General features: G+C 38.1%; 1 protein-coding gene across 2 annotated transcripts in view; it reads left to right on the forward strand.

Moving 5' to 3' along the window:
- Nucleotides 1-25460, forward strand: part of DHX40 (DEAH-box helicase 40) — a 47730-nt gene that overhangs the window by 16944 nt on the left and 5326 nt on the right. For both annotated transcript variants that reach the window (XM_005693120.2, XM_005693121.3), the window contains exons 9-15: nt 2213-2299; nt 2434-2616; nt 6977-7057; nt 7692-7849; nt 22679-22793; nt 23297-23405; nt 24094-24188. In XM_005693120.2, coding sequence (XP_005693177.1) covers nt 2213-2299; nt 2434-2616; nt 6977-7057; nt 7692-7849; nt 22679-22793; nt 23297-23405; nt 24094-24188 — 828 coding nt within the window. The remainder of the gene's footprint in view (nt 1-2212; nt 2300-2433; nt 2617-6976; nt 7058-7691; nt 7850-22678; nt 22794-23296; nt 23406-24093; nt 24189-25460) is intronic.

Raw genomic sequence — 25460 nt, forward strand, 5'->3', positions numbered from 1 at the left:
TTTAAAATTGCTTTTAAAGCCAAGGAAGCCACTTAGCTAATCATAAAATATTCAGTTTGTGTCTCTGTGCCTGCCACCAGTTCCCCTCTCACCTCTTAACTTATAATCACCCACCGTTTTTTTGTAATTATTGTTTGCTCTGAATAGGAAATAGAGTAGGAGGTGCATATAGTATTTCTGTTGATACTTTTAAATACTTGTACTTGGCAACTTGTAGCTTTCTCTTCCCAAATGTAAGATTATGTGTAATGTTTCAAGGACTTCTGTAAGTGGGAGGCCAGACCTGTTTCTCTATGTTCCCATTACCAGCGGATACCTAAGATGATCTGATATTCCTTTCTGACCTGTCAGCTCCACTTCATACAGTTAGCTTTGTAAATCCAAGTATTTATCTGGAGGTACTGTTTCTTGCTTTTCAGCTTTTTGTGAAATGGACTTTGTATTTCAGTGTAATCAATGATGCCATCAAATTTTTGAGAAATTTTGTAGAGAAACACTTGGAAATTTTAAGTCTAGACTGATAGCTAAATGAGAAGTTCTTTTAGACCTTTGAGCCTCATTCCTTCTGGATGCTTATCTTTTACTTGGTATATTTTATGTCCTTAACTAAGTCTGTCTCTGCCACAGGATGACTGGACCTGCCCCAAAGGTTCTGTATGTTTCTTTTGGGCACAATGATCGTCCAGATCTAAGAGGAAGTTTAATTTCCTCTGCTTCTCTCCTTAACTTTAAAAATAATGGTTTCACTAAGGGCTTAGGTGAGCAATTCTCTTGAGTAAATTGATCTCTGTAATTTTTTGTTTCCAGCCAAGGCAATGGTCATGAAATAGCGTCTTTCAGAATGTTCCCTTAGTGAATGATAGACTTAGTACTGTTCCTGACTTAGTTTTTTACCTGACTTGTTCTCCATTTAATTGGCTTAAAGTGGTGTTGTTAAAGAGTAAATGGAGTTAATTCTGAACCTGTTAGAATGATTTAGAGCTGATTTTCAAGTTTTTCATTTGTTGTTGTTTAGTCATTAAATGCGTGTCTGACTCTTGCGACCTCATGGACTATAGTTCGTCAGGCTCCTCTGTCCGTGGGATTTTCCAGGTAAGAATACTGGAGTGAGTTGCCGTTTCCTTCTCCAGGGGTCTTCCCCACCCAGGGGCTGAGCCTGCATCTCCTGCATTGGCTGGTGGGTTCTTTACCACTGAGCCACTAGGGAAGCCCGTGTTTTCTATGGGACAACATAAGATTTACATTGAAAAGTGGATAATAAAGTAGTATTTATTCCATATACAGTGTTGTGCAACCATCACCTCTATCTCGTCCTAAAACTTTTCATCACCCCCAAATGAAACTGTATGCTTTAAGGAGTTGTTGCCCATATATGCTTCCACCCTAGCCCTTGGCAGCCACCACTTAATGAATATCCTGTGTTGGGTATTTCATATAAATGGAGTCACAGCATGTGATCTTTTGTGCCTGGCTTCTTCCACTCAGCATGTTTCTTTGAGGTCCATCCGTGATGTAGCATGTATCAGTACTTCATGCTTTTCTGTAGCTGAGTATATCTGTTCTATGTGTAGACCATAATTTGTTCACCCTCTCATCTCTTAATGGTTAATGAACATTTATGCTGTTTCTACCTTTTGGCTCTTATAGTGCCCCTATAGTGCACTATGAATATAGGTCTGCAAGTATTTGTTGAGTGGGCTTCACAGGTGGCTCAGTGGTAAAGAATTTGCCTGCCAGTATAGGAGATGTGGGTTTGATCGCGGGGTGGGGAAGATCTCCTGGAGGAGGAAATGGCAACCCACTCCAGTGTTCTTACTTGGGAAATCCCACGGACAGAGGAGCCTGGCGGGCTGCAATCCACAGGGTCCCAAAGAGTGGGACACGCCTGAGCACGCACGTGCAATATGTTGAGTACTTGTTTTCAGTTCTTCTGAGTGTATACCTAGGAATGGAGGGTTTGAGTCACGTTGTAATTCTACGTTTAATGTTCTGAGGACCCACCAAACCATTTCCCACATTGGCTGAACCATTTTACATTTCCAATAGCAGTGGAACCAACAGAGTTCCAATTTCTTCACTTTCAGGTTTTACCCTTAACTGAAAAGTTGTTGTGTAGTTGTTAGTTTGATAGAAAAGAAGTACCCAAAGTGGTTAAAAATTAGCATGTCTTTCTGTATTTTCTAGAAACTTAACTTTTTTCCATGCTCCTTAGATACGTGGTAGACGGTGGCTTTGTGAAGCAGTTAAATCACAACCCCAGGTTAGGATTGGACATCCTAGAGGTGGTTCCAATTTCAAAGTAAGTCTCTGTGTTAAGCCTTTTTGTTCAAAGAGCAGTTCATTAGATAATTTCTAATTGCTTTGAGAAAGAAAATGAATTACTTAAAAATCACAGAACATTTTGGGGACTTTTTTGTTGTTTTTTTCCTAAAGGAGTGAGGCATTGCAGCGAAGTGGCCGAGCTGGCAGGACTTCCTCAGGAAAATGCTTTCGGATCTATAGTAAAGATTTTTGGAACCAGTGTATGCCTGACCATGTGATACCTGAGATTAAGAGAACTAGTTTGACATCTGTAGTTCTGACCTTAAAGTGCCTTGCCATACATGATGTAATAAGGTATGTAGACAATGTGAAAAAAAAGAAAAATTTGTTAGGGAGTCAGATTTTTTCCTCTGAAAATTTCTTTGAAGTATTTGACAGATATTTGAAATGACCTCCATTTCAAGGTTTAACTAAACCCAAATAAAAGGTTTCTTTCCCTTGCTTTACCGGGATTTGATCCCTTGCTCATATTTTAACCTTGACTTAATGGAATGTTTCAGGCTGATGTTTATTTGGATCATTTAGTGACCACTGTTTATCTGTAATGAAAGGTATACAATGACCTTAATTCCACTTAGAAAGTGTTGTGTTTTATTTTGGGGGGGATTAGCATTTTTTATGTAGCCAGCATGGTACCAAGTACCACGAGAGGGGAATACTCAGTAGGTTTTGCTTTCACTAAGCTTAAATTCTAATGGGGAAATGAGATTCAGACATGAAGCAAAGGATAGAACAACAGTTAAATTTTAGTTAAATGTTGAACTATATAATTAGTATAGGACAGAATATTGTGGGGCCTTGAAATTTTACCATTATAAAATTTATGGTAGTAGAAATAGTGAAAGAAGAGTATTGTCTTTATCTTAATTTTGTTTTTAATTGCCTGGGGGTGTTGAAGTGTCAGGAACCTAGGGAGAAGATGACCGTGCAGTCTTTTCTTTTTTTCATGCTTTCTTTAAATTCATAATAAGGGAAATAGTTACTAGATACATCTAGATATATTTTATATACTCTTGGAAAGCCATCTAAGATTTTTTTTGATAGTTATTTTAACATCAGAGATTTTCTAGATGAGAATAAAAATCCTAGAAAGAAGAAAGCAGATATATAAAATTGTTTTCATAAATGATACCTATGAGAAAGACCATTTTAAAGAAATCTAATTGACCAAATAGATGAACTCAGATCGAAAGTATTTAGAAAGGCTAACAGAGTAGCGTATAAACAAGAATAAATTTATATAGAAAAATAGAAACAATAATTACTCAATATCATCTGCACTGAATTATTTTTCCATCTTAAGTTTTAAGACTTAGAAAGTACTGAAAATTCTTGAAATGTTAGAGACCAAAAATTTAAAAAAGACTTCTTTCCCCACCCCTCTTTCTTTTTACTGCTAGTTTTATTGAGATATAATTGACATACAGCACTGTGTAAATTTAAGGTATACAGCATAATGACATATACATTGTGAAATGATTACTACAGTAAGTTTAGTGAGCATCCATCATCTCATACAGATAAAATATTAAAGAAATAGAAAAAGAATTTTTTCCTCATGTTGAGAATTCTTTCATATATAACATAGAGCAGTGCTAAGTATATTTACCATGTTCTATCTCCCCGCAACAGAGAACCAGAGTTTGAAATAGATGGTATAGTATTCAGAGGTAACAAAAGAAAATGGAGCTTCTGTTGTTACTGTGCTTCCCCATTCTCCTCCATCAAGGATTGATTTTTAGGGACTTTCCTGGTGGGTAGCACAGTGGATAAGAATCCGCCAGCCAGTGCAGGGGACACAGGTTCAATCCCTGGGCTGGGAAGAGTGCACGTGTCATAGAGCAACTAAGCCAATGCGCCACAGCTACTGAGCCCACGTGCCTCAGCTGCTGAGGCTGGCACACGCCAGGACCTGCGAGCCGCAACTACCGAACCTGTGAGCTGCAGCTGCGGAAGCTTGCGTGCCTAGAGCCTGTGCTGTACAACGAGAAGCCCCCGCGACGAGAAGCCCACACACGACAGCGAAGAGTAGGCCCTGCTTGCGGCAACTGAAGAAGGCCCGAGTGCAGCAGCAAAGACCCAGGACAGCCGACATAAACAAATAAAAATTTTTAATAAAGAATGATTTTAAAACTGAAAAGAGAAGAACAAGTCTAGATAAGAAGGGATGATGACTAGTATGGATTAGGAAATACTGAGAGAAACCCTAACAACCATAGATGAGGTTGTCTTGAGGCTTTAGACGTTATTTCCACAACGATAAAATAACTTGCTGATATAATGTCAGAGGTACTGTAGGTCATCTCTGAGAAACTGTGCAGAACAGGTTACCAGAAAATTGTGAAAAACTAAAAAAAACAAATTTTCCGTATAAGAAAAGGGCAGGTTATAGAAATAGCTGCCTAGTAAGCTTTACATTGATTCTTAGCAAATTCTACCATTGTTTATTGGAAAACGGTTTAAGAGAATATAATGTTGATTTGTAATCATCAATGTGAGTCAAAATGGATCACAAAGAATATGTCCTCAAACCATTCCCTTTTCAGTTTGAAGACAGGACCGTTCACATAATGGATGCACCGCAAGAAATGATTGAGTGATAACCTGATGTCTCTTTTTTCCCACCACAGTGTTTAACAAGATTACATCTGACATCTTTGTGAATAGGAATATGACAGTACTGCTGAATTAGGGTATAGTTGCCAAATAGCCAAACCCAGAAAGTATTGATTAATTGTTCACCAAGCCTTGATGGGGGTTTTACTGGTAGTATGCTGAATTTCACTTTTTCCTGATAAGCTCTTTTAATGAAAATATTAAATAAATGTATTAAAATAATGATTTCCAGAGTTTTGGTAAAAATTTGCATATCTAATAGGTAGATGATTAAAACTAAGATTTAGAACCAGAACCTTGGGCAAAAATCACCAAGGTAAAAGTCTAAAAGGGTATATCTTAAACCCTATGTTTTGATTGCACATTAAAGAAATACACTGTGGAAAAGATCAGAAGTTATCTGATCACCACAAACTTAATATGAGTTTGCAGTTATTCTGTTTAAAAATTAAAAAAAACCCTACTGCATAAACTATGGTTATGAATAGACTGCAGTGTCCAGATGGTTGGGAATTACAGCATTCCTGTTCAGTGTTGGTCACTCTACATTTGGAATTCAGTTTTGCATGTCATTGTGTTTTATGAGGAGTTTGACAGACTAGATTGTTTCTAAAAAAAAAAAAAAAATGCTAATTATGTATGGTGGATCTCTTAGAAACCAGGTAATACAAGGAAAGTTTGACAGAATTGGTACTTGATATAATCAAGGGGAGAAATAATTGTACTTTTAACAAATCTAAAATGGCTCTAATGTAGATGAGGAAGCTGACTAGTTTGGTATTGCCCTAGCATTGGGGTCACAAAATCTGGTCCAGGCTCACTGATAGTTTTTGTAGATAACATTTTATTGGATCACAGCCATGCCCTTTCATTTATGTATGGCTGCTTTTGCTTTAGCAGTAGAGTTGAGTGGTTGTGACAGATACCATATGGCCTGTAAAACCTAAAATATTTACTGTCTTGCCTTTAAAAAGTGGCTTCCCTTATAACTCGGTTGGCCTTTAGAAAGTGCTTGCTAACTCTTGCTCTAGCAGATAACAGGACTTGTTGGTACAAATTGTAGGAAAGCTGACTATAGAACAATTGACCAGATTTTTGTTTATTTATATTGAAATAGAGCTGTCAATCCTGGAATGGACTTTTTTTGTGTAAGATTTTGGACCTTTTCCAGAGTGAGAAATTGGAGTGGATAATGTATCATCTCAAAACTAATGGTGGAAAAAATAATCCAGTGCAGATAGTATTAAGTGATTATTGTCCCAGTGGGCAGGTATATATTCACCTTGGTTATATGTCTCTCTGCTGTTCTTTGTGACTATTATTTTTTTCCATATTTGAAGAAATAATTATCTTCAAGTGTGAAATAGATCCCATGCTCTAGAGGCATCTCTCAATAAGTCATACTGACCTTTTTGAATACTGTTAATTGTCTTATGTTGCTTAATGATAGTGTGGTATGTAAGAGAATGTCTTTACTTTCAGGGGACATGCTCTGAAATATTTGGGGGTAAATTGGCATTGTATTTGCAATCTGTTTGCAGACAGTTCAAGAGAAACTAAGTCCATACATATCCATAAGACAATAAAGCAAATTGGTAAAGTTAATTGAAGATATTTATCATTGTATCAAAAACCATTTTGAGGTATTGTTAAATAATTTGTAATTTTTTAGCCACTTTCAGTTAATTCTTCACTGTTTTTTAAAATTGTAATAAAAATTGCAACAGCAGGAGAAAATAGACGATATGAGCTCTGACGGACCTTTGTTAAGGTAAGTAGAGAGGAATCGTGAGAGTATTGCAGCTAAGGGGGAATAAAAAAAAGGGCTTCTTGAATTAAATAGAAGAGTGTGATTCAGAAAAAATGTCCTCCTTTGTCGAATGCTGATTACCATCATAGAATGCTAAAAAGAAAAGAGAGAGAAAAGAAAGACTTGAAAAACAGAAGGAAAACCTTTTAAAGAAATTTTCAAATCTGTATAAAATCTTGCCATGTTCAAGGAGTGAAGTCTCATTTTATGTGTCACTTAAACACACAGGTTCCCCTATTTGGATCCACCTAATGAAAGACTTATTTTGGAAGCTCTTAAACAACTTTACCAGTGTGATGCTATTGACAGGTAAAGAAGAAAAACCCTCAAAACGAAACCAACCACAATAGATGTTAATCTCTCTTTTTTTTTAAGGGTTCTTAATACTTTCCTTTATCATTAGAAAGTGACTTGTTTGAATTGAATGGATTGTTTTCCCTGAAATTAGAATTTGTTCTCAGTCTTCCCTCACTGCAATTCTGAAATTATACCATAAAACTGGTTTTGTTTAGTATTGGTAGTATTTAACAAGTAATTTCTGAGCACCATTTCCATTGCCAGGCATTGTGCTGGGCACATCAAAATAATAAGCAAGCCAGAGTCCTTGTTCTCATGACTGTGATGGGGAAAGATTTGGTAATTATCATTGTCTCATTTCCTTAAGGACATTTTCCATGCTTCTGTAGCATTGTGTGTCTGTTATTATATTACTTTATTCTGCCTTATTGTTTCATTTGTTGGATATATAGGCCCTTGAGAGCAAGGAATTTTATCATCCTTATGTTTCTTTTAACAGTGTCCACAGTGTATCATATTCCTTATATTGAATTTCTAGAGGTAATTTAAAGTAATCTAACTTATATCTGACTTATTCTGAGTGATAAACATTTCACTTGTACTCTTTGAAGGCAGAAAGACTTAAGAACTTTTTCTTTCCACTAAGGAGTGGCCATGTGACCAGATTGGGTTTGTCTATGGTAGAATTTCCTCTCCCTCCACATCTGACATGTGCGGTAATAAAGGCTGCTTCTCTCGACTGTGAAGATCTACTGCTTCCAATAGCAGCAATGTTGTCTGTGGAAAATGTCTTCATTAGACCTGGTAAGAAATTCATTGATGAATTTTTTAAAATTAATAGAGTTTATTTTTTAGAGCAATTTTAGGTTTATAGAAAAATTGAGGGAAAGTACAGAGTTTTCCCTATTATTAACATTTTTCACTAGCATGGTACCTTTGTTCTAATTAAAGAACCAATATTGATACATTATTACTACTGAAGAGTTCACTGTTTGTGTTGTAAATTCTATTTTTCGACAGATCTGTAATGACACATATTCACCATCAGAATATTGTGCAGAACACTGAGTTCCACCCAGTCATTCCTGCATCCCTTCCCCCAAACCCTTAGCAACCACTGATCGTTTTTGTGTGTGCCCTTTCCAATATCGTCGGCTATATATTTCAACTATACAGATTCCTGTATTCCTGTACTGGATTCCTTCCAGTACCTTTTCAGATTGACTTCCTTAGCAGTGTGCTTTTACGGCTCCTCCATGTCTTTTGGTGGCATGATAGCTCATTTCTGTTTTTTGGCGGGAGCACATAGACTCTCCAGTCATAGCTCTTGGAGTGCGTGGCCTTGGTTGCCTCATGGCATGTGGGATGCTAGTTCCTCGACTGGTGTCGAAGCCATGTCCCCAGTGTTAGAAGGTGGACTCTTAACCACTGGACTTCCAGGGACGTCCCAGCTCATTTCCTCTCTTTGCTGAATAACATTCCATTGTGTGGAGTTTGTTCATCCATTTTCCTATGGAAAGACATCTTGGTTGCTTTCAAGTTTTGGCCATTACAGATAAAGCTGCTATAAACATTTGTGTGCAGGTTTTTGTGTGAACATTGATTTTCAACTTATTGCCAAATTGTAAGATAAGAATATGTTTATGTTTATACGAAAGTGCCAAACTATCTTCCAAAGTGTTGCCATATTGCATTCCCACCAGCAATGAGCCTGAAATTCCTGTTGCTTTACATTCTCAACAGCTTTTTGTGTTGGCATTGTTTTGGGATTTGGGCCATTCTAATAGGTGTGTAGTGGTATTTCATTGTGGTTTCAGTTTGTAGATTCCTGATGGTGTATGATGTTAATCATCTTTTCATGTGCTCATTTGCCATTTGTGTATCTTCTTTCGTAAGATATCTGTTCTGGTCCTTTTAAATTGAATTGTTTGTTTTCTTGTGTGTCTGCTCGGTTGCTCAGTCATGTCCCACTCTTTGCGACCCTGTGGACTGTAGCCCACAGGCTCCTCTGTCGAGGGAATTTTCCAGGCAAAATTACTGGAACAGGTTGCCATTTCCTACTCTAGGGGATTTTCCCGACCCAGGGATCGAACCTTTGTCTCTTGCATCTCCTGCATTGACAGGCGGGTTCTTTACCACTGCGCCACTTGGGAAGCCGTTTGTTTTCTTATTGTTGGGTTTTAGGAGTTCATTGTATGTTTTGGATAACAGTTCTTTATCAGGTGTGTCTTTTACAAGTATTTTTTCCCAGTCTATGATTGTTTTCTCATTCTCTTGACTTTGTCTTTCCAGAGCAAAAATTTTTAATTTTAATGAAGTCCAGTTTATCAGTGGTTTCTTTGATGAGTCATGCCTTTGTGTTGTATCTGAAAAATCATTGCTCTACCTAAGTTCATCTAGATTTTCTCCTATGTCATCTTCTAGAAACTGATGTCCTACTGTTCCAGCCCCATGTGTTCGAAAGATTCTTTTCTGCATTGTAATGTCTTGGCCCCTTGGTTAGAGGCCATTTGAGTGAATTTGTATGCGTCTGCTTCTGGTCCGTGTATTCTCTTCCACTGATTTGTTTTTCTGTGCCTCTCAATAGCACACTGTCTTGATTGCTGAAGCTTTATAGTAACTCATGAACCTAGATAGGGTTATTTCTCCAGCTTTCCTCTTTCCCTTCCTTCAACATTGTTTTAATTTTTAGTTAACTTTTAGTCTTAGCCACTGGGTCTTTCCCTTTTCACATAAACCTTAGAACTGGTTTGTTGCTATCCACAAAATAACTTTCTAAGACTGTAATTGAGATTACATTGAGTCTATAGATCAAATTGGAAAGAAGTGACATCTTGACAGTATTGTCTTCCTATCCATGTATGTGGAATATCTATTTATTTATATCTCCGGTAATTCACTGAACATTTTTTTTTGAAATTACTGAACATATTTTCATTACCATGTATCTAGCCCTGCTGCTGCTAAGTCACTTCAGTCGTGTCTGACTCTGTGCGACCCCATAGATGGCAGCCCACCAGGCTCCCCCATCCCTGGGATTCTCCAGGCAAGAACACTGGAGTGGGTTGCCATTTCCTTCTCCAGTGCATGAAAGTGAAAAGTGAAAGTGAAGTCGCTCAGTTGTGTCCGACTCTTCGCGACCCCATGGACTGCAGCCCACCAGGCTCCTCTGTCCATGGGATTTTCCAGGCAAGAGTACTGGAGTGGGTGCCATTGCCTTCTCTGATGTCTAGCCCTACAGGATATGAAACTGAAGATAAACAATTTTTTCATTTTGTTATTCTTTAACTTAGCTTTTTGAAGTATAGGCGGTATATAACGATCCTGGCTGAGAGTTAATTTCCTTTAACTGGTGAAGGAAGATAGTATGGTGAACCTTTGCCTTGTTATAGTACATTAGTAATATATTAACTTTTTTTCCTCTGTGATCAAAAGAAATGGTAGTTCAGCCCTTGTACCCTTAGAGAAAGGATTATTTTGAGGTTTTCATTTCTTTAGACTTCTGCTTCTTTCCTTTCTTAGCGTGTCAATATGGGACACAACTTAGTTCATCATATGTAGGCTTTGCTCTCTTCTACTGTGTGTGTGGCGAGGGGAGGCACAACTTTCTTTTCTTTTCAAGGAGCTTCTGAATTGATAGTGTATCTTGCCTGCAACCAAGACTAACAGTAGTGTGCTATCTCACTGGCCATATCACTTTATGGCTATGAGTGTTGGTTCCGGATTGGTTTATTATTATGATGATTATAATGGAGGATAAATTTTTGTATAAAAATACTCTGTAGTCCAATCAATGTTCTACCTAACCCAAATAGATTGCAGTGTAGTATTGGTTTGTGTGTGTGTGTGTGTGTGTGTGTGTGTGTGTGTGTGAAGGATAGGGAAGCCTGGTGTGCTGCAGTCCATGGAGCTGCAAAGAGTCAGACATGACTTAGCGACTGAACAGCATGTGTATATATTTATATGTGTATATATTATTTATACTATTCACATTTATATATATTATTGTGTGTACGTATATGTACACACACAGATATGTGTATATATTATTTAATTATACTATTAACATTTATTTTATATGTAATTTATTTGTGTATACATATTGTACACACATATATATTATACTATTTACATTTTATATGCACTTATTTGTATATACATATGTGTACCTCTATATTTTATATATATGTTTATTTGTGTATACATACATTACTCCTTGGAAGGAAAGTTATGACCAACCTAGATAGCACATTCAAAAGCAGAGACATTACTTTGCCAACGAAGGTCCATCTAGTCAAGGCTACGGTTTTTCCAGTGGTCATGTATGGATGTGGGAGTTGGACGTGAAGAAAGCTGAGCACCGAAGAATTGATGCTCTTGAACTGTGGTGTTGGAGAAGACTCTTGAGAGTCCCTTGGACTGCAAGGAGATCCAACCAGTCCATCCTAAAGGAGATCAGTCCTGGGTGTTCATTGGAAGGACTGATGCTAAAGCTGAAACCCCAATATTTTGGCCACCTGAAGCGAAGAATTGACTCATTGGAAAAAACCCTGATGCTGGAGGGATTAGGGGCAGGAGGAGTAGGGGACGACAGAGGATAAGATGGCTGGATGGCATCACTGACTCGATGGACATGAGTTTGGGTGAACTCTGGGAGTTGGTGATGGACAGGGAGGCCTGGCGTGCTGCGATTCATGGGATTGCAAAGAATTGGACATGACTGAGCGACTGAACTGAACTGAACTGAGCATGCACACAGACACACACATCTCTATTTATTTTGTATGTACTATTTATTTGTGTATACATATGTGCACACATCTGTATTTATTTTATATATATATTATTTGTGTATACGTATATGCACACACACACACATATTGTTTATTTGGCTGTCCTGGATCTTAGTTATAGCACATGGGATCTTTTAGTTGCAGCATGTGGGATCTAGTTCCTTGAGCAGGGATCAAACCTGGGTCCCTGCATTGGGAGTGTGGAGTTTTAGTCACTGGACCACTGGGAAAGTCCCTGCAGTGTAGTTTTTTTAAGTATCAGAATTTTTATTCTAATAGTATCCTAATTGCAGTTTTTTTTCTTTTTCTTAATAAAATACTGTCTGCAGTAAATAAGGTTGGCTGGCTTTCATCAGGTAGTATCAAAGCTAATAATACTCTTTTTGAAAACTATTACAGAGTATTGAAGTGAGAGTCAAGAGATCAGGATTCTAGACTGTTGGTCTGGTTTTTCTGTATTTCATTTTTCATTTGGAAAACCAGGGATTTGGACTGAGGTGATCCAGCTCTAACAGAAGTGTTGAAAGAGTCGTACCTTTTTATATGTAGTCGTACCTTTTATATCTAGTTTCAGCAAGTTTTTAACATTCTGCTGCATTTGCTTTATTATTCTCTTTCTCTGTACATGTGTGAATTGAAAGTCGTTCAGTCGTGTCTGACTCTTTGCCACCCCATGGACTATGCCCATGGAATTCTCCAGCCCAGAATACTGGAGTGGGTAGCCTATCCCTTCTCCAGCGGATCTTCCCGACCCAGGAATCGAACCGGGGTCTCCTGCAATGCAGGCAGATTCTTTACCAACTGAGCTATCAGGGAAGCCCTTAAAAGTGAAAGTTACTCAGTCACAACCCTTTGCAACCCCATGGACGACACAGTCATGGAATTCTCCAGGCCAAGAGTACTAGAGTGGTAGCTGTTCCCTTCTCCAGGGCATCTTCCCAACCCAGGGATCAAACCCAGGTCTCCCGCATTGCAGGCGGATTCGTTACCAGCTGAGCCACCAGGGAAGCCCTGCGTGTGTACATATACATATTTATAAGTGTTTATAAATATGCATTTTCTTTTTCTGAATCATTTGAGAGTAAATTGGAAACATTGTGCTCCCCTACCACAAAATATTTACATGTAATTTACTAAGAACATAGGCAATCTCTTATTTAACCATGGCACATGTATCAAAATTAGGAAAGTTAACATTGATACCTGATGCAGTACTATTATCTAGTCCAGAGTTCATATTCGAATTGTTCATTGTCCCTAGAATATACAGAAGTGGTTTCAGAATCACTAAGCTATACCACTGTGAAAGGCAGTCCTTTATAACTAGAGTTCAATATTTGCTTATAGTTTTTTCTTCATTTTTTAATTTTTATTGTTTATTGTTTTTCTTTTTCTTTTTTTGGTTTTATTTCTCTGTGTTCCTCTTTCTTTTTTTTGTTATTTTGAGGTAAAATTTGCATGTAGTGAAAAGTATAAGTGCTGTGTCTGTAATTCAGTGAATTTTAACTACTGTAACCCATACTCCTGTCAAGATCTAGTTTTATCACTCCAGAAAATTCTCTCAGTGCCCCTTCTCAGATTCCATCCCATCTTCTTACAGCCGGCCCCTTTTCTGAGTCTTTTCAGGTTAGTTTTGCCTCTTCTGAAACTTCATGTAAATAAAATTATATAATATGTGCATTTTTGTGTTTGACTTTTTTGGTCAACATATTATATGTGAGATTCATCCATATTTTTGTAGGTATCAATGCTCTTTTTTTTATTGTTGACTAGTATCCTGTTGCATACTACAATTGGTTTATCCATTATCCTGTTGATAGACGTTTGAATTGTTTCATTTTGGTGCTATTTATGAATATAGCTATTTTGAAAATTCTTCTGTAAGTATTTTGTAGATATGTATTTTTTATTTATCTTAGGTGAACTAAGAAATTGCCAACTCTTGTGGTAAATTTTGAAATCAGTATTGTTTTGGTCATTCTATATTTTTTGCATTTCCATATAAGTTTTTAAAATCAGCATATTAATTTCTTCGACATAAGCCTGCTAAGAATTTTGATAGGGATTTTGCTGAACCCTTTGCTGGCTTTTCACCATTTCTTAATATATCCTTGCTCTAGGGATTATAATACACATCTTTAATTAAAACTTACTCAAAGTTAATATTTTATTGCTTCATGTGAAATATAAGAAACCTTGGAATTGTTTAGTTCCACTTATTCCTCTATCATTTGTGCTATTATTGTCATTATATATTATATTTACATACATTATAAACCTCACAATTTACAGTAGTATAATTTTTCCCTTAAGGCTTCATATATCTTTGAAAGAAGTCAAGAGAAGAAGAGAAAAATTAAGTTGTTTCCATAGCTAGAATTAAAATTCCGGGTTTTTAAATTCTCATTTAGAACCTCTATCTGTGATAGACTATTGATTCTTAGTTTTGTAGCCCTTCAGGTTGTTCAGGTCTTGGGTTTTGATTATATGTTCTTAGGTTTTTCTTTGTTATTAAGTCCTTGAGGTGGTTTTTGGTATCTTGAAGGCTTTTAGTTGTGTTTAGCAACAACTTTATTACAGTTGAGCAATATCAGGAAAGGAGGGACTTCCCTTTGCTTGCCTGATATTTGGCTTTAGGTATCTATGAATGTAGGACAGTCTAATTCTTTAGAATATTGAGATAATAGCCGATAGGAATGTCTTGTATTCTGTGTTTTGATGGGAAATACTTAAGTAAGTTTTACCTTTATGAAGCACTTGATGTTGGTGATGTTAATGGATATAAAGGATGAATTACCTTGAAAGTAGTCAAATAACACAGAGATTTATCAGTGTTTTTAAATTCCAAACAATGAAAATATAACTGTAAAGCAGTGGCCTTTTGTATTGTCTTGTCAGACTCAGGATTAGGTTTTATTATGTTTACTTGGGCATCTGCAGTCTTCCAGAACATCAGGACAACCTATAGTTTTTTGGTAGCTTTCTCTGATCTTTCTGTCAAGCATTTGGGTGGTCTTATATATGACAATTCCATAGGTAATATCGTATTCAGTGGTGAAAAGCTGAAAGCCTTTCCTCTAAAACGGGCAAAACAAGGATGCTCACTCTAGCCACTTCTGTTTAACATAGTATTGAAAGTCTGAGCCACAGCAGTCAGACACAAAAAAGAAATAAAGGGTATCCAAATTGGAAAAAAGAAGTAAAACTTAATCACTGTTTGCAGATGACATGATACTATACATATCTCAGGTTGACTCTTTTGAACTTTTTTCTTTGTTTCTTCTTTTCTACCCAGACCTCAAACTTGAAAGCTCTTGACACCAATGATTTTTAAGTTATTATCTCCTAGTGTCATTTGTATTTGTCCTGCCTTTCCATTCTTGTTATTACCATCCTAATGGGGCTTCCCTGGTAGCTCAGACGGTAAAGTGTCTCCCTACAATGCCAGAGGCCTGGGTTTGGTCCCTGGGTGGAAGATCCCCTGGAGAAGGAAATGGCAACCGACTCCAGTATTCTTGCCTGGAAAATCCCATGGACCGAAGAGCCTGGTATGCTACAGTCCATGGAGTTGCAAAGAGTCAGACATGACTGAGTGACTTCACTTCACTTCACTTCATACATAGAAAACTCTAAAATCTCTGCCAAAAAATTATTAGAACTAATAGTGAATTCAGTAAAGTTGCAGGATATATGATTAATCTTCAGAAATCTGTTGATTTTCTATGCATTAATATATAAACTATCAGAGAAAGCAAGAAAGTAATCTATTTGGAATTACATCAAAAAGACTAAAATATTGTTAATAAATTTAATCAAAGAAATACTCTGAAGACTTTAAGTTATTGAGGAAGGAAATTAAAGATGATATAAAGAAAGGGGATGATATCTCATGTTCTTGGGTTATAAGAATTAGTATTGTTAAAAAGTCCACACTAAAAACAATTGATGGATTTAATGTAATCCCTTTTAAAATACATGTGACGCTTCACAGAACTAGAACAAATAATCCTAAAATTCATATGGAATCATGAAAGACCCTGTATTGCCAAAGCAGTCTTCAGAAAAAAGAACAGAGCTAAAGATGTCACTCTTTGACTTCAGAGTGTACTGCAAAGCTACTGTAATCAAACAGCATAGTATTGACACACACACACACACACACACACACTTAGATCAGTGAAACAGAGTAGAGAGCCCAGAAACACACACACACACACACACATACACACACACACACACACACACTTAGATCAATGAAACAGAGTATAGAGCCCAGAAATAAATCTGTATACTTACGATTCATTCATCTGTGACAAAGGAGGCAAAAATAAACAATGGAGAAAAGACAGTCTCTTCAGTAAATGGTGCTGGGAAAACTAGACAGCTACATACATACTTGTGGAATGTATGAAAAAGAATGCATAAAAGAATGAAATTAGAATGTTTTCTCACTCCATGTAAAAAAATAAACCCAAAATGGATTAAAGACCTGAAAGCAAGCAGAGCACTCTTTAACAGATGGTGTGATCATGCACCTAGAGCCAGACATCCTGGAATGTGAAGTCAACTAGGCCTTAGAAAGCATCACTACGAACAAAGCTAGTGAAGGTGATGGAACTCCAGTGGAGCTGTTTCAAATCCTGAAAGATGATGCTGTGAAAGTGCTGCACTCAGTATGCCAGCAAATTTGGAAAACTCAGCAGTGGCCACAGGACTGGAAAAGATCAGTTTTCATTCCAATCCCAAAGAAAGGCAATGCCAAAGAATGCTCAAACTACCGCACAGTTGCACTCATCTCACACGCTGGTAAAGTAATGCTCAAAATTCTCCAAGCCAGGCTTCAGCAATACGTGAACTATGAACTTCCAGATGTTCAAGCTGATTTTAGAAAAGGCAGAGGAAAGAGATCAAATTGCCAACATCGGCTGGATCATGGAAAAAGCAAGAGAGTTCCAGAAAAATATCTATTTCTGCTTTATTGACTATGCCAAAGCCTTTGACTGTGTGGATCACAAGAAACTGTGGAAAATTCTGAAAGAGATGGAAATACCAGACCACCTGACCTGCCTCTTGAGAAACCTGTATGCAGGTCAGGAAGCAACAGTTAGAACTGGACATGGAACAATAGACTGGTTCTAAATAGGAAAAGGAGTACATCAAGGCTGTATATTGTCACCCTGCTTATTTAACTTATATGCAGAGTATATCATGAGAAACGCTGGGCTGGAAAAAGCACAAGCTAGAATCAAGATTGCCAGGAGAAATCAATAACCTCAGATATGCAGATGACACCACCCTTATGGCAGAAAGTGAAGAGGAACTAGAAGGGCTCTTGATGAAAGTGAAAGAGGAGAGTGAAAAAGTTGGCTTAAAGCTCAACATTCAGAAAATGAAGATCACGGCATCCGGTCCCATCACTTCATGGGAAAGAGATGAGGAAACAGTGGAAACAGTGTCAGACTTTATTTTTCTGGGCTCCAAAATCACTGCAGATGGTGATTGCAGCCATGAAATTAAAAGATCCTTACTCCTTGGAAGAAAAGTTATGACCAATCGAGATAGCATATTGAAAAGCAGAGATATTACTTTGCCGACCAAGGTCCGTCTAGTCAAGGCTATGGTTTTTCCAGTAGTCATGTATAGATGTGAGAGTTGGACTGTGAAGAAAGCTGAGCGCTGAAGAATTGATGCTTTTGAACTGTGGCATTGGAGAAGACTCTTGAGAGTCCCTTTGACTGCAAGGAGATCCAACCAGTCCGTTCTAAAGGAGATCAGTCCTGGGTGTTCTTTGGAGGACCGATGCTAAAGCTGAAACTCCAATACTTTGGCCGCCTCATGTGAAGAGTTGACTCATTGGCAAAGACTCTGATGCTGGGAGGGATTGGGGGCAGGAGGAGAAGGGGACGACAGAGGATGAGATGGCTGGATGGCATCACCGACTTGATGGACATGAGTTTGGGTGAACTCCGGTTGTTGGTGATGGACAGAGAGGCCTGGCATGCTGCGATTCATGGGGTCGCAAAGAGTCAGACACAACTGAGCGACTGAACTGAACTGAACTTTAGCGATATTTTTTCGGCTCTGTCTGCTACAGCAAAGAATACACACACACACACACACCCATACAATAGAATATATTTATCTTGGGCATAAAAAAGAATGAAATTCTGCCATTTGCAACAACGTGGATAAAGTCAGACAGAGAGACAGATGCTCTGTTACCACTTATATGTGGAACCTAAAAAAAGAAAATAGTATGTTATTTGCTCAGTTGTGTCTGACTCTTTGTGACCTATAGCCTGCCAGGCTCCTCTGTCCATGGGATTCTCCAGGCAAGAATCCTGGAGTAGGTTGTCATTGTCTTCTCCTGGGGGTCTTCATGACTCAGGGATTGAACACAGGTCTCCTGCATTGTAGACAGATTCTTTACCATCTGAGTTACCACATATACATTTATGTAAATAACAGAAACAGACTTACAGATATAGAGGAAGAAATAATGATTACCAGTGAGGAGAGGGAAGCAGGGACAGGTAAATTTGGGGTATAGGATTAAGAGATACAGACTACTATGTCTAAAATAAATAAGCAAGAAAGATATATTTTATTGCACAGGGAAATATAGCCATTATTTTGTAATAGCTTTAAATGAAGTATTTGTTGTTCAGTTACTCAGTCATGTCCGACTCTGACCCCACGGACTGTAGCACGCCAGGCTTCCCTGTCCTTCACCATCTCCTGGTCCTGGAGCTTGCTCAAACTCATGTCCATCGAGTCAATGATGCCATCCAGCCATCTCATGCTCTGTCGTCCCCTTCTCCTCCTGCCTTCTATCTTTCTCACCATCAGGGTCTTTTCCAGTGAGCCAGCTCTTCGCATCAGGTGACCACACTATTGGAGCTTCAGCTTCAGCATCAGTCCTTCCAGTGAATATTCAGGATTGACTTTCTTGAGGATTTACTGGTTTGATCGCCTTGTAGTCCAAGGGACTCTGAATAGTCTTCTCCAACATTATATTATTAATATAAAGTATAGTAGTAAGATTATACTTAAAGGAAGTATAATCTGTAAAAATATTGAATTACTATATTATTGTTCATCTGAAACTGAAATAATATTGTAGTCAACTATACTTCAATAAAAGCCATTTTTTAAGTCTGGCTGCTCTGTTTCAATTTTTGCTGGCCTGCCTCTATTGGTATTACACCAAGCTGTTAGTCTCCCTGCATTGCTAGCTGATTGATCTGTTGTTTTTGACAGTGCCCTTGAGCACAAATTGCTACATAGTCTGATATAAATAAAATTAGACACCTTGGCAGGAGCATTCCTTGGCATCATCCAAATCTAATTGCTTGAAGCAACAATTGCTATCAGTTTCTTATTCATACTTAGAGAGACACTCTTCTTATATGTACATATGTGACTTAGGGTTAATTTTTAAACTTAGCTCATCAAGAAGTTTAGCTGCTACAAAATGCAGCTTCAGTTTTTGAGCATGTGACTTGCTGAGATCTTGTTACATCCAAAAATAAGTATTTGTTGTCCAGCTGCTTTCAAGTGCATATATAGTCTTTATAGGTTAAGCAGTTCTTTTCTGGCTTGGGTCTTAGTCTTTGTAGATCACCTAATTTAGTTTACTGCATCTGCTCTGCTTAGACGCTCAGTTGTGTCCGACTCCTTGCGACCCCATGGACTGTAGCCCACCAGGCTCCTTTGTCCATGGGATTCTTCTCGCAAGAATACTGGAGTAGGGTGCCCTTTCCTCCTTCTGACCCAGGAATCAAACCCACGTCTCTTCCGTCTCCTGGATTGGCAGGCGGATTCTTTACCACTGGTACCACCTGGGAGGCCCAGTTTATTATACTTATTGGTAAAACTGGCTAGTATTTTCCGATCTGTCATTGAATAAAGATTTTTAAACATCAAAATGATGATGCCGTCAACATTTTTAATAATCTCTCTCTTGCTATAGTAAGCTGTGTACACAATGTCTGCTAGTATAGATATTGCTTTAGAAGTCAAACAAAGGAGTGAGGGCTCTTAAATGTTTTTAAGGTGGTAAACAGCATTGCCTTAAAATGGACCAAATTTAAAATAACACTGTGTTGGTTTTAATTTTTTTTAAATATTTAAACTGTGATATATTTAGAGATAAGTGGTACTTTATTATAGCCTTACTGCCCTGCTTCTGCTCTGAGGATTGTTGTTATTGAAACTCTTTCTATGTAATAGTTTTGTTTTCTGGTTGATTGTATATAGAAAAGTACTGAATTATCTTCCCAAAGGAAGACGTTAAGCTGATACAGTCTACAGTCTGGTTTTGCTGCTTCAGTTCCTTGTTTATGGTTTTTGCCTCAGAGTATTATTTGTCTGAGGTAAAACATAATAGAATTTCATCTGGGGAAAGATAAAAAATTAAAGAAAATGACAATTACTTTACTGGGAAAGTAACTAAAGATAGTCAAACTGTTGTTCAGTCAGAGGGTAAACTTGCTGAGATTGTTGGAACTGTGTGTGATAATGGTTTTTTCACTTTTCTACATTTCCTGAATTTACTTTGGAACTTTTATCAGTTTTAATTTTAATTAATTCGGTTATTTCTGAGGGAAGAGTTAAGGAAAAGAAAATACTCTCCATATTTTCTCTTGGCTTTGAGAATAACTGAGGGGAGAGGCAGAGAGAAGATAATAGCTGCGTGGGAAGGACAGCCAGAAAAGCAGTGGGCTCTGAGCAGGCAGCCACCGTGAACAACAGAGATCCAACACTGACCACGCAGAGTTAATCATCACAAAATATAAACTGAGTTTAGAATTGTAATCACTAAACTTTATTGTCCACCTCTTTTTGACCCCGAGGACTGTAACCCCCGCTGTCGATGGGATTCTCCAGGGAAGAATGCTAGAGTGGGTAGCCATGCCCTTCTCCAGGGGATCTTCCTGACCCAGGGATCAAACCGGGGTCTACTGCATTGCAGGCAGAATCCTTGTCATCTGACCCATTAGGGAAGCCCTTATTGTAGTTACTCTGACATGTTAATAAGAAAGGGTAAGCCGTTTGTGTGAACAGTGAATAGTGGTAGGTGTTGCAGCCAAACTGAATGTTTCTAGGGTCAGGTGCAGGGAAGAACTGAACCATAAAGAGGCTTCTCTGAGGCTTCATAGCCCAAAGGTCCGAGGCAGCAGGGACTCTGCGTTTATATCCATTCAAGGACGTCGGAGCCCCTGGTTAATAGGTAAGCTTGTCTCTTAGTGCTGGAAGCCAACACATGGTTAGTGCTTTATTTTAGTGCATTTTGTCTTTTGGCATAGTACCTTTAGATACTATTATATAAAATAGATACTATTAGATAATTAGACAAAATTAGATATTTCAGCTTAAAAAATCAATACTCATGACTGATTCAAGACATGAGCATTGTGTCTTTACCTTGACAGGACCATTTTTGTGGTCTGTGATAAATCATATTTGCTCCCTTTTTGTCTCTGGCTACTTCCTTCAGTTGTTACCCAGGTCACTTAGGTGGAAACGACTTAAAACTTGGGATGAAAGACTTTATATCTTCATGAGTGTTTTGTTTAGTCCGATTGCATTCTTCCTAATACCAGGAACTGATGCTTTGCAGATTCACACTGTAGTCTGTGTAAGTGCTGCTCCCTGCAATTAGGCAACGTGGGGCCTCTGCTCAATCTAGCTGTGTGGGTATAATAGCAGCTGTGGCTTGATGTTGCGCAATGAAGGAAGAAGCCCTAGAAAATTTTGAGAAAAAGAAAATGTGGCTAGGGGACTCCGAAAGAGATTAGCCTGGGTAAAGTGCTGTGTGGGGAACTTGGGCAATCAGTGAACATATAATTCCTGAGTGGGATTGGGTCAAAGTCGCTAATGGATAAATCTCAGAAACATAAGGGTGAGCAAAAGAAACCAGACGCATAAAGTACATTTATATAAAGTTTAAAAACAAGTAAAGCCCTTTCATTGGGTTAAAAGTCTGAATATGGTTATCCTTGTGGAGGGGGCTGAGTAGTTAATGAAAGGAGAGTGAAGAAGAGGCTCTGGGATGCTGGTAATATTCTGTTTGTTGATCTGGCTGTAGAGTACATTGGTATGTTGGATTTGTGAATATACAGAACCTGTGGTTTTCTGTATGCATGATATTCTTCAGTATAAAATTAAAAGAGAAAAGTTTGTAGTATTTTGGTTTTACATATGTAATGGTCCTGTCTAATTGTCTGTGATTAGGAATTGGATAAATAGAGGCGGGTTAAATTGTGTCATATCCTTATACCCCTGAGAAATAACAATGTAGGTGTGTTTGCGAATGAATGGTTCTATACATACTTAGGTTAAACTGTTATTAAATAAATAAAATAAGTATCAGAAGAAACTTATGAAGAAAATAAACCATCATACACAATGCTTGTATATATATATATGTAGAAAATATCAAGGACGCATACTAAATAGTTAACAGTGGTTAGCCCTGAGGATTGACTTGTGGGTAATGTGACAAAGTGGGGAACATTGAACTTTTACTTTTTTTTTTTTAATGTGAACATGGGTTACTCTTATGGTAAAAACAAATAGTAAATTCCAATACTCTTTTAAAGGTAAATCAATTAAGAGAAGTAATGTTGCTATTCTAGCAAAAATCTCCAAAGTGTGATTGAAGAGGAAAAGGAATTGTGGGAGTGGTTAGAGGCCCACACTCCCCCACCAGAGAGTTAATGTCATTCTTCACTCCACCTCAGAGGGTGAGGCAGATTTCAATATGCTTGAGTAAACAAAGTGAAGAAAGAGGCTTGCTGTAGAGTGGAACTACCTGCCTTTCCAACTGTCATTTTAGTTGATCCAGAGTACCAGAAGGAAGCAGAGCAGAGACACCGAGAGTTGGCAGCTAAAGCTGGAGGATTTAATGACTTTGCAACTTTAGCCGTCATCTTTGAACAGTGCAAATCAAGGTATGTGAGGTAGTTCCTTGAACTGGAGAGCCTTAGTTTGAAATATAGCTTCAGGAAGAATATGACTTCAGACAGTAAGTTTCAGTGGGGATTATACTGACCTCAATGTATTTTTGTGAGCATTAGTGAGATTTCTCTGTGAGGTGACTATGACCGTCATTTATTGTATAATATTAACTCTTGTCTTTCTTCTCTCCTTAACCTTTCCTGAAAACTGACCTCATAGAATTTTGGTTCTGTATAACTAGCTTAGATGAGAAAATGATTGGATATTTGTTAAAGCATATATGTATATAAAGAAAGTATTTATAAGTTATTTTAATTCACTTAGAGGTGTATTAATTTGTTTTTTCATATTCCTTAAAGTGCTTTCTTATTAATTGGACAGGTCTCATAAAAGAGCTGACAGTTGCTTATCTGTTTCTAGTGTGTAATAGAAATGAGAATGTTAGACTTTCACTTATGAAAGATACTTTGGAGACACCGGTATTTTTGTGTTGCAGTGGAGCTCCAGCTTCATGGTGCCAGAAACACTGGATTCATTGGAGGTGCTTATTTTCTGCATTTCGTGTTGAAGCTCAACTTAGAGAACTGATTAGGAAGCTTAAACAGGTGATTGCTGTGACTTTTTTTTCCCTTGAGTGGCGTTTTGGCAAGACCTTCTGAGTTCTCTCCCCAAAACCGTGTGTATTATAAGGTGTTGAAGAATGACTTGTAGGAACAAACGCCGTTCCTGACCCTGTGCACACAACTCTGTTGTCCCTTATCCTTTTGGGAGGCTCTTTTCCTGGCCTTGGGTAATTTCCTCACAGTGATGTGCTTATCAGTTCTCAGTTGAACTCTTGAAGCCCTCCTGTAGATCTCTGGGGTCCTCTGCAGATTGCTTCTCTCCTGAACTTTGGCTGGGAATTCTAGCCATCTTGGGCTCTCTGGATTCTGAGCTCTGGCTCTCTAACTCAGGGAGTTCTCTAGGTTTCACTCGGGTTTTTCCTTTCCTGCACCTTGGCCCAGAATCTCTCTCAAGGTTGACTGTAAGCTGGAACAGTTGTTGGAGTTAATTCATTTTTTTTTTCCTTTATTTATTTCTCAGACTCATTGTCCTTCATATAGTGCTTTGGAAATCATTATTTCATATGTTTTGTCCATTTTTTTGGTTGTTTCAAGCAGAAGGGTAAATCTGGTCCCTCATATTCCATATTGGCCAGAAACAGAAGTCTTTAGAAATACGGAGTTTTCAAACCAAAAGATTGTTACAAATTGTTCTGTGAGACTTACCACTACATGTGTATTCTGTCTATAGCAAAGTGATTTCCCAAGAGAGACCTTTGAAGGCCCTAAACATGAAGTCCTGCGAAGATGTCTTTGTGCGGGTTATTTCAAAAACGTAGCGAGAAGGTAAGCACTAAGAGCTTGAGACGGATAGAGAAAATGTAACTGTATTTGATGACCATATTGAACTATTTAATATTAAAGACTATTTGATTTAAGCTCTGTTTATGATGACATCAATTACAGTGAACCTTCTTATAATTGTCCCTCGTGCCGGGGGAACTGCAGTGGCTGAGAGTGGGATATTGAAACTCCTGTGGGGAGGAGGGGAGTCTGTAGGACAGCTGTCCAGCATGGGGTGTTAGTGCCCAAGCCAGAGGAGTGGCTCTTTGTGGAGTGTGAAAGCCAAATAGGTTGAGGATGGCTTCCCTGATGAAGGTTGGTTTGGTGTGGACTGTCAGGGCTTGAGCAGGATTGAGGAAGGTACTCACATGGGAGTTGTTTGGTTGTTTGAATGTCAGAGTCTGAGTGGAGGGAGGGCATCTTTGTGGGGAAAGGGTTAAGAGTGGTGGTGATGGGAGATTCGTTATATACAGAGGAGTCGATCACGTAATTGAAGACATTAAAGTAAATGGTGAAGGGAGTCAGAAACACTAAAAACATGAATGAGCCCTGTGGTATTGATTGAGATTTCAGATAGTACAGTTTTCATATAGTTAAGTGGATGGATAGATAGGTACTATAGTAAAAAGTAGGTGTTACTCTCTGTGTGTGTGTGTGTGTGTGTTTATATGTCTAATGTTTATGTAGCCTCACTATGAGATGGACTAGGAGCAATAACTATAATAGCAATGAGTATACTTTGTGCCCAGATCCTTTTTCAATTTTTGGCTGTGTCAGGTCTTCGTTTCGTCACTTGTGATCTTTGCTGGGTCATGCGGGATCTTTTTTTGTGGCTCATGGACAGACTCTCCAGTGGTGGCATTCAGGCTGAGTGCTTGCAGCATGTGTGCTTAGTTGCTCCACAGGAGTATGTGCAAAGTTTTATAGGAAATCAGTTGTGACAATTAAGTTAAGGTTTTACTCTGATAAGTTTTTGCAATAGCCTTTATGTAGGGAAGTACGGAAGAGGATAAGAATTTCACGTTAACAGGAATTAGAAAAATTATAGATGAACTGTTCTAATTATCATATTTTAGAATAGTGAAAATTATTTATACCTTTGAAAGGAGATGTAGTATAATAAATGTAACGAATGCTGTATCTAAGTCCAAAGACCTGTGTTTGGGCCTTGCTTTGACCATATATTAGCTCTTTGATCTTGAGAAATGTGGTATCGTAGTTCCCCAGCCAGGGATCAAATCCATGTCCCCTTCATTGCAAGGCTGATTCTTAACC

Source organism: Capra hircus, chromosome 19 (assembly GCF_001704415.2).
Source record: "Capra hircus breed San Clemente chromosome 19, ASM170441v1, whole genome shotgun sequence".
Classification (NCBI taxonomy): Eukaryota; Metazoa; Chordata; class Mammalia; order Artiodactyla; family Bovidae; genus Capra; species Capra hircus.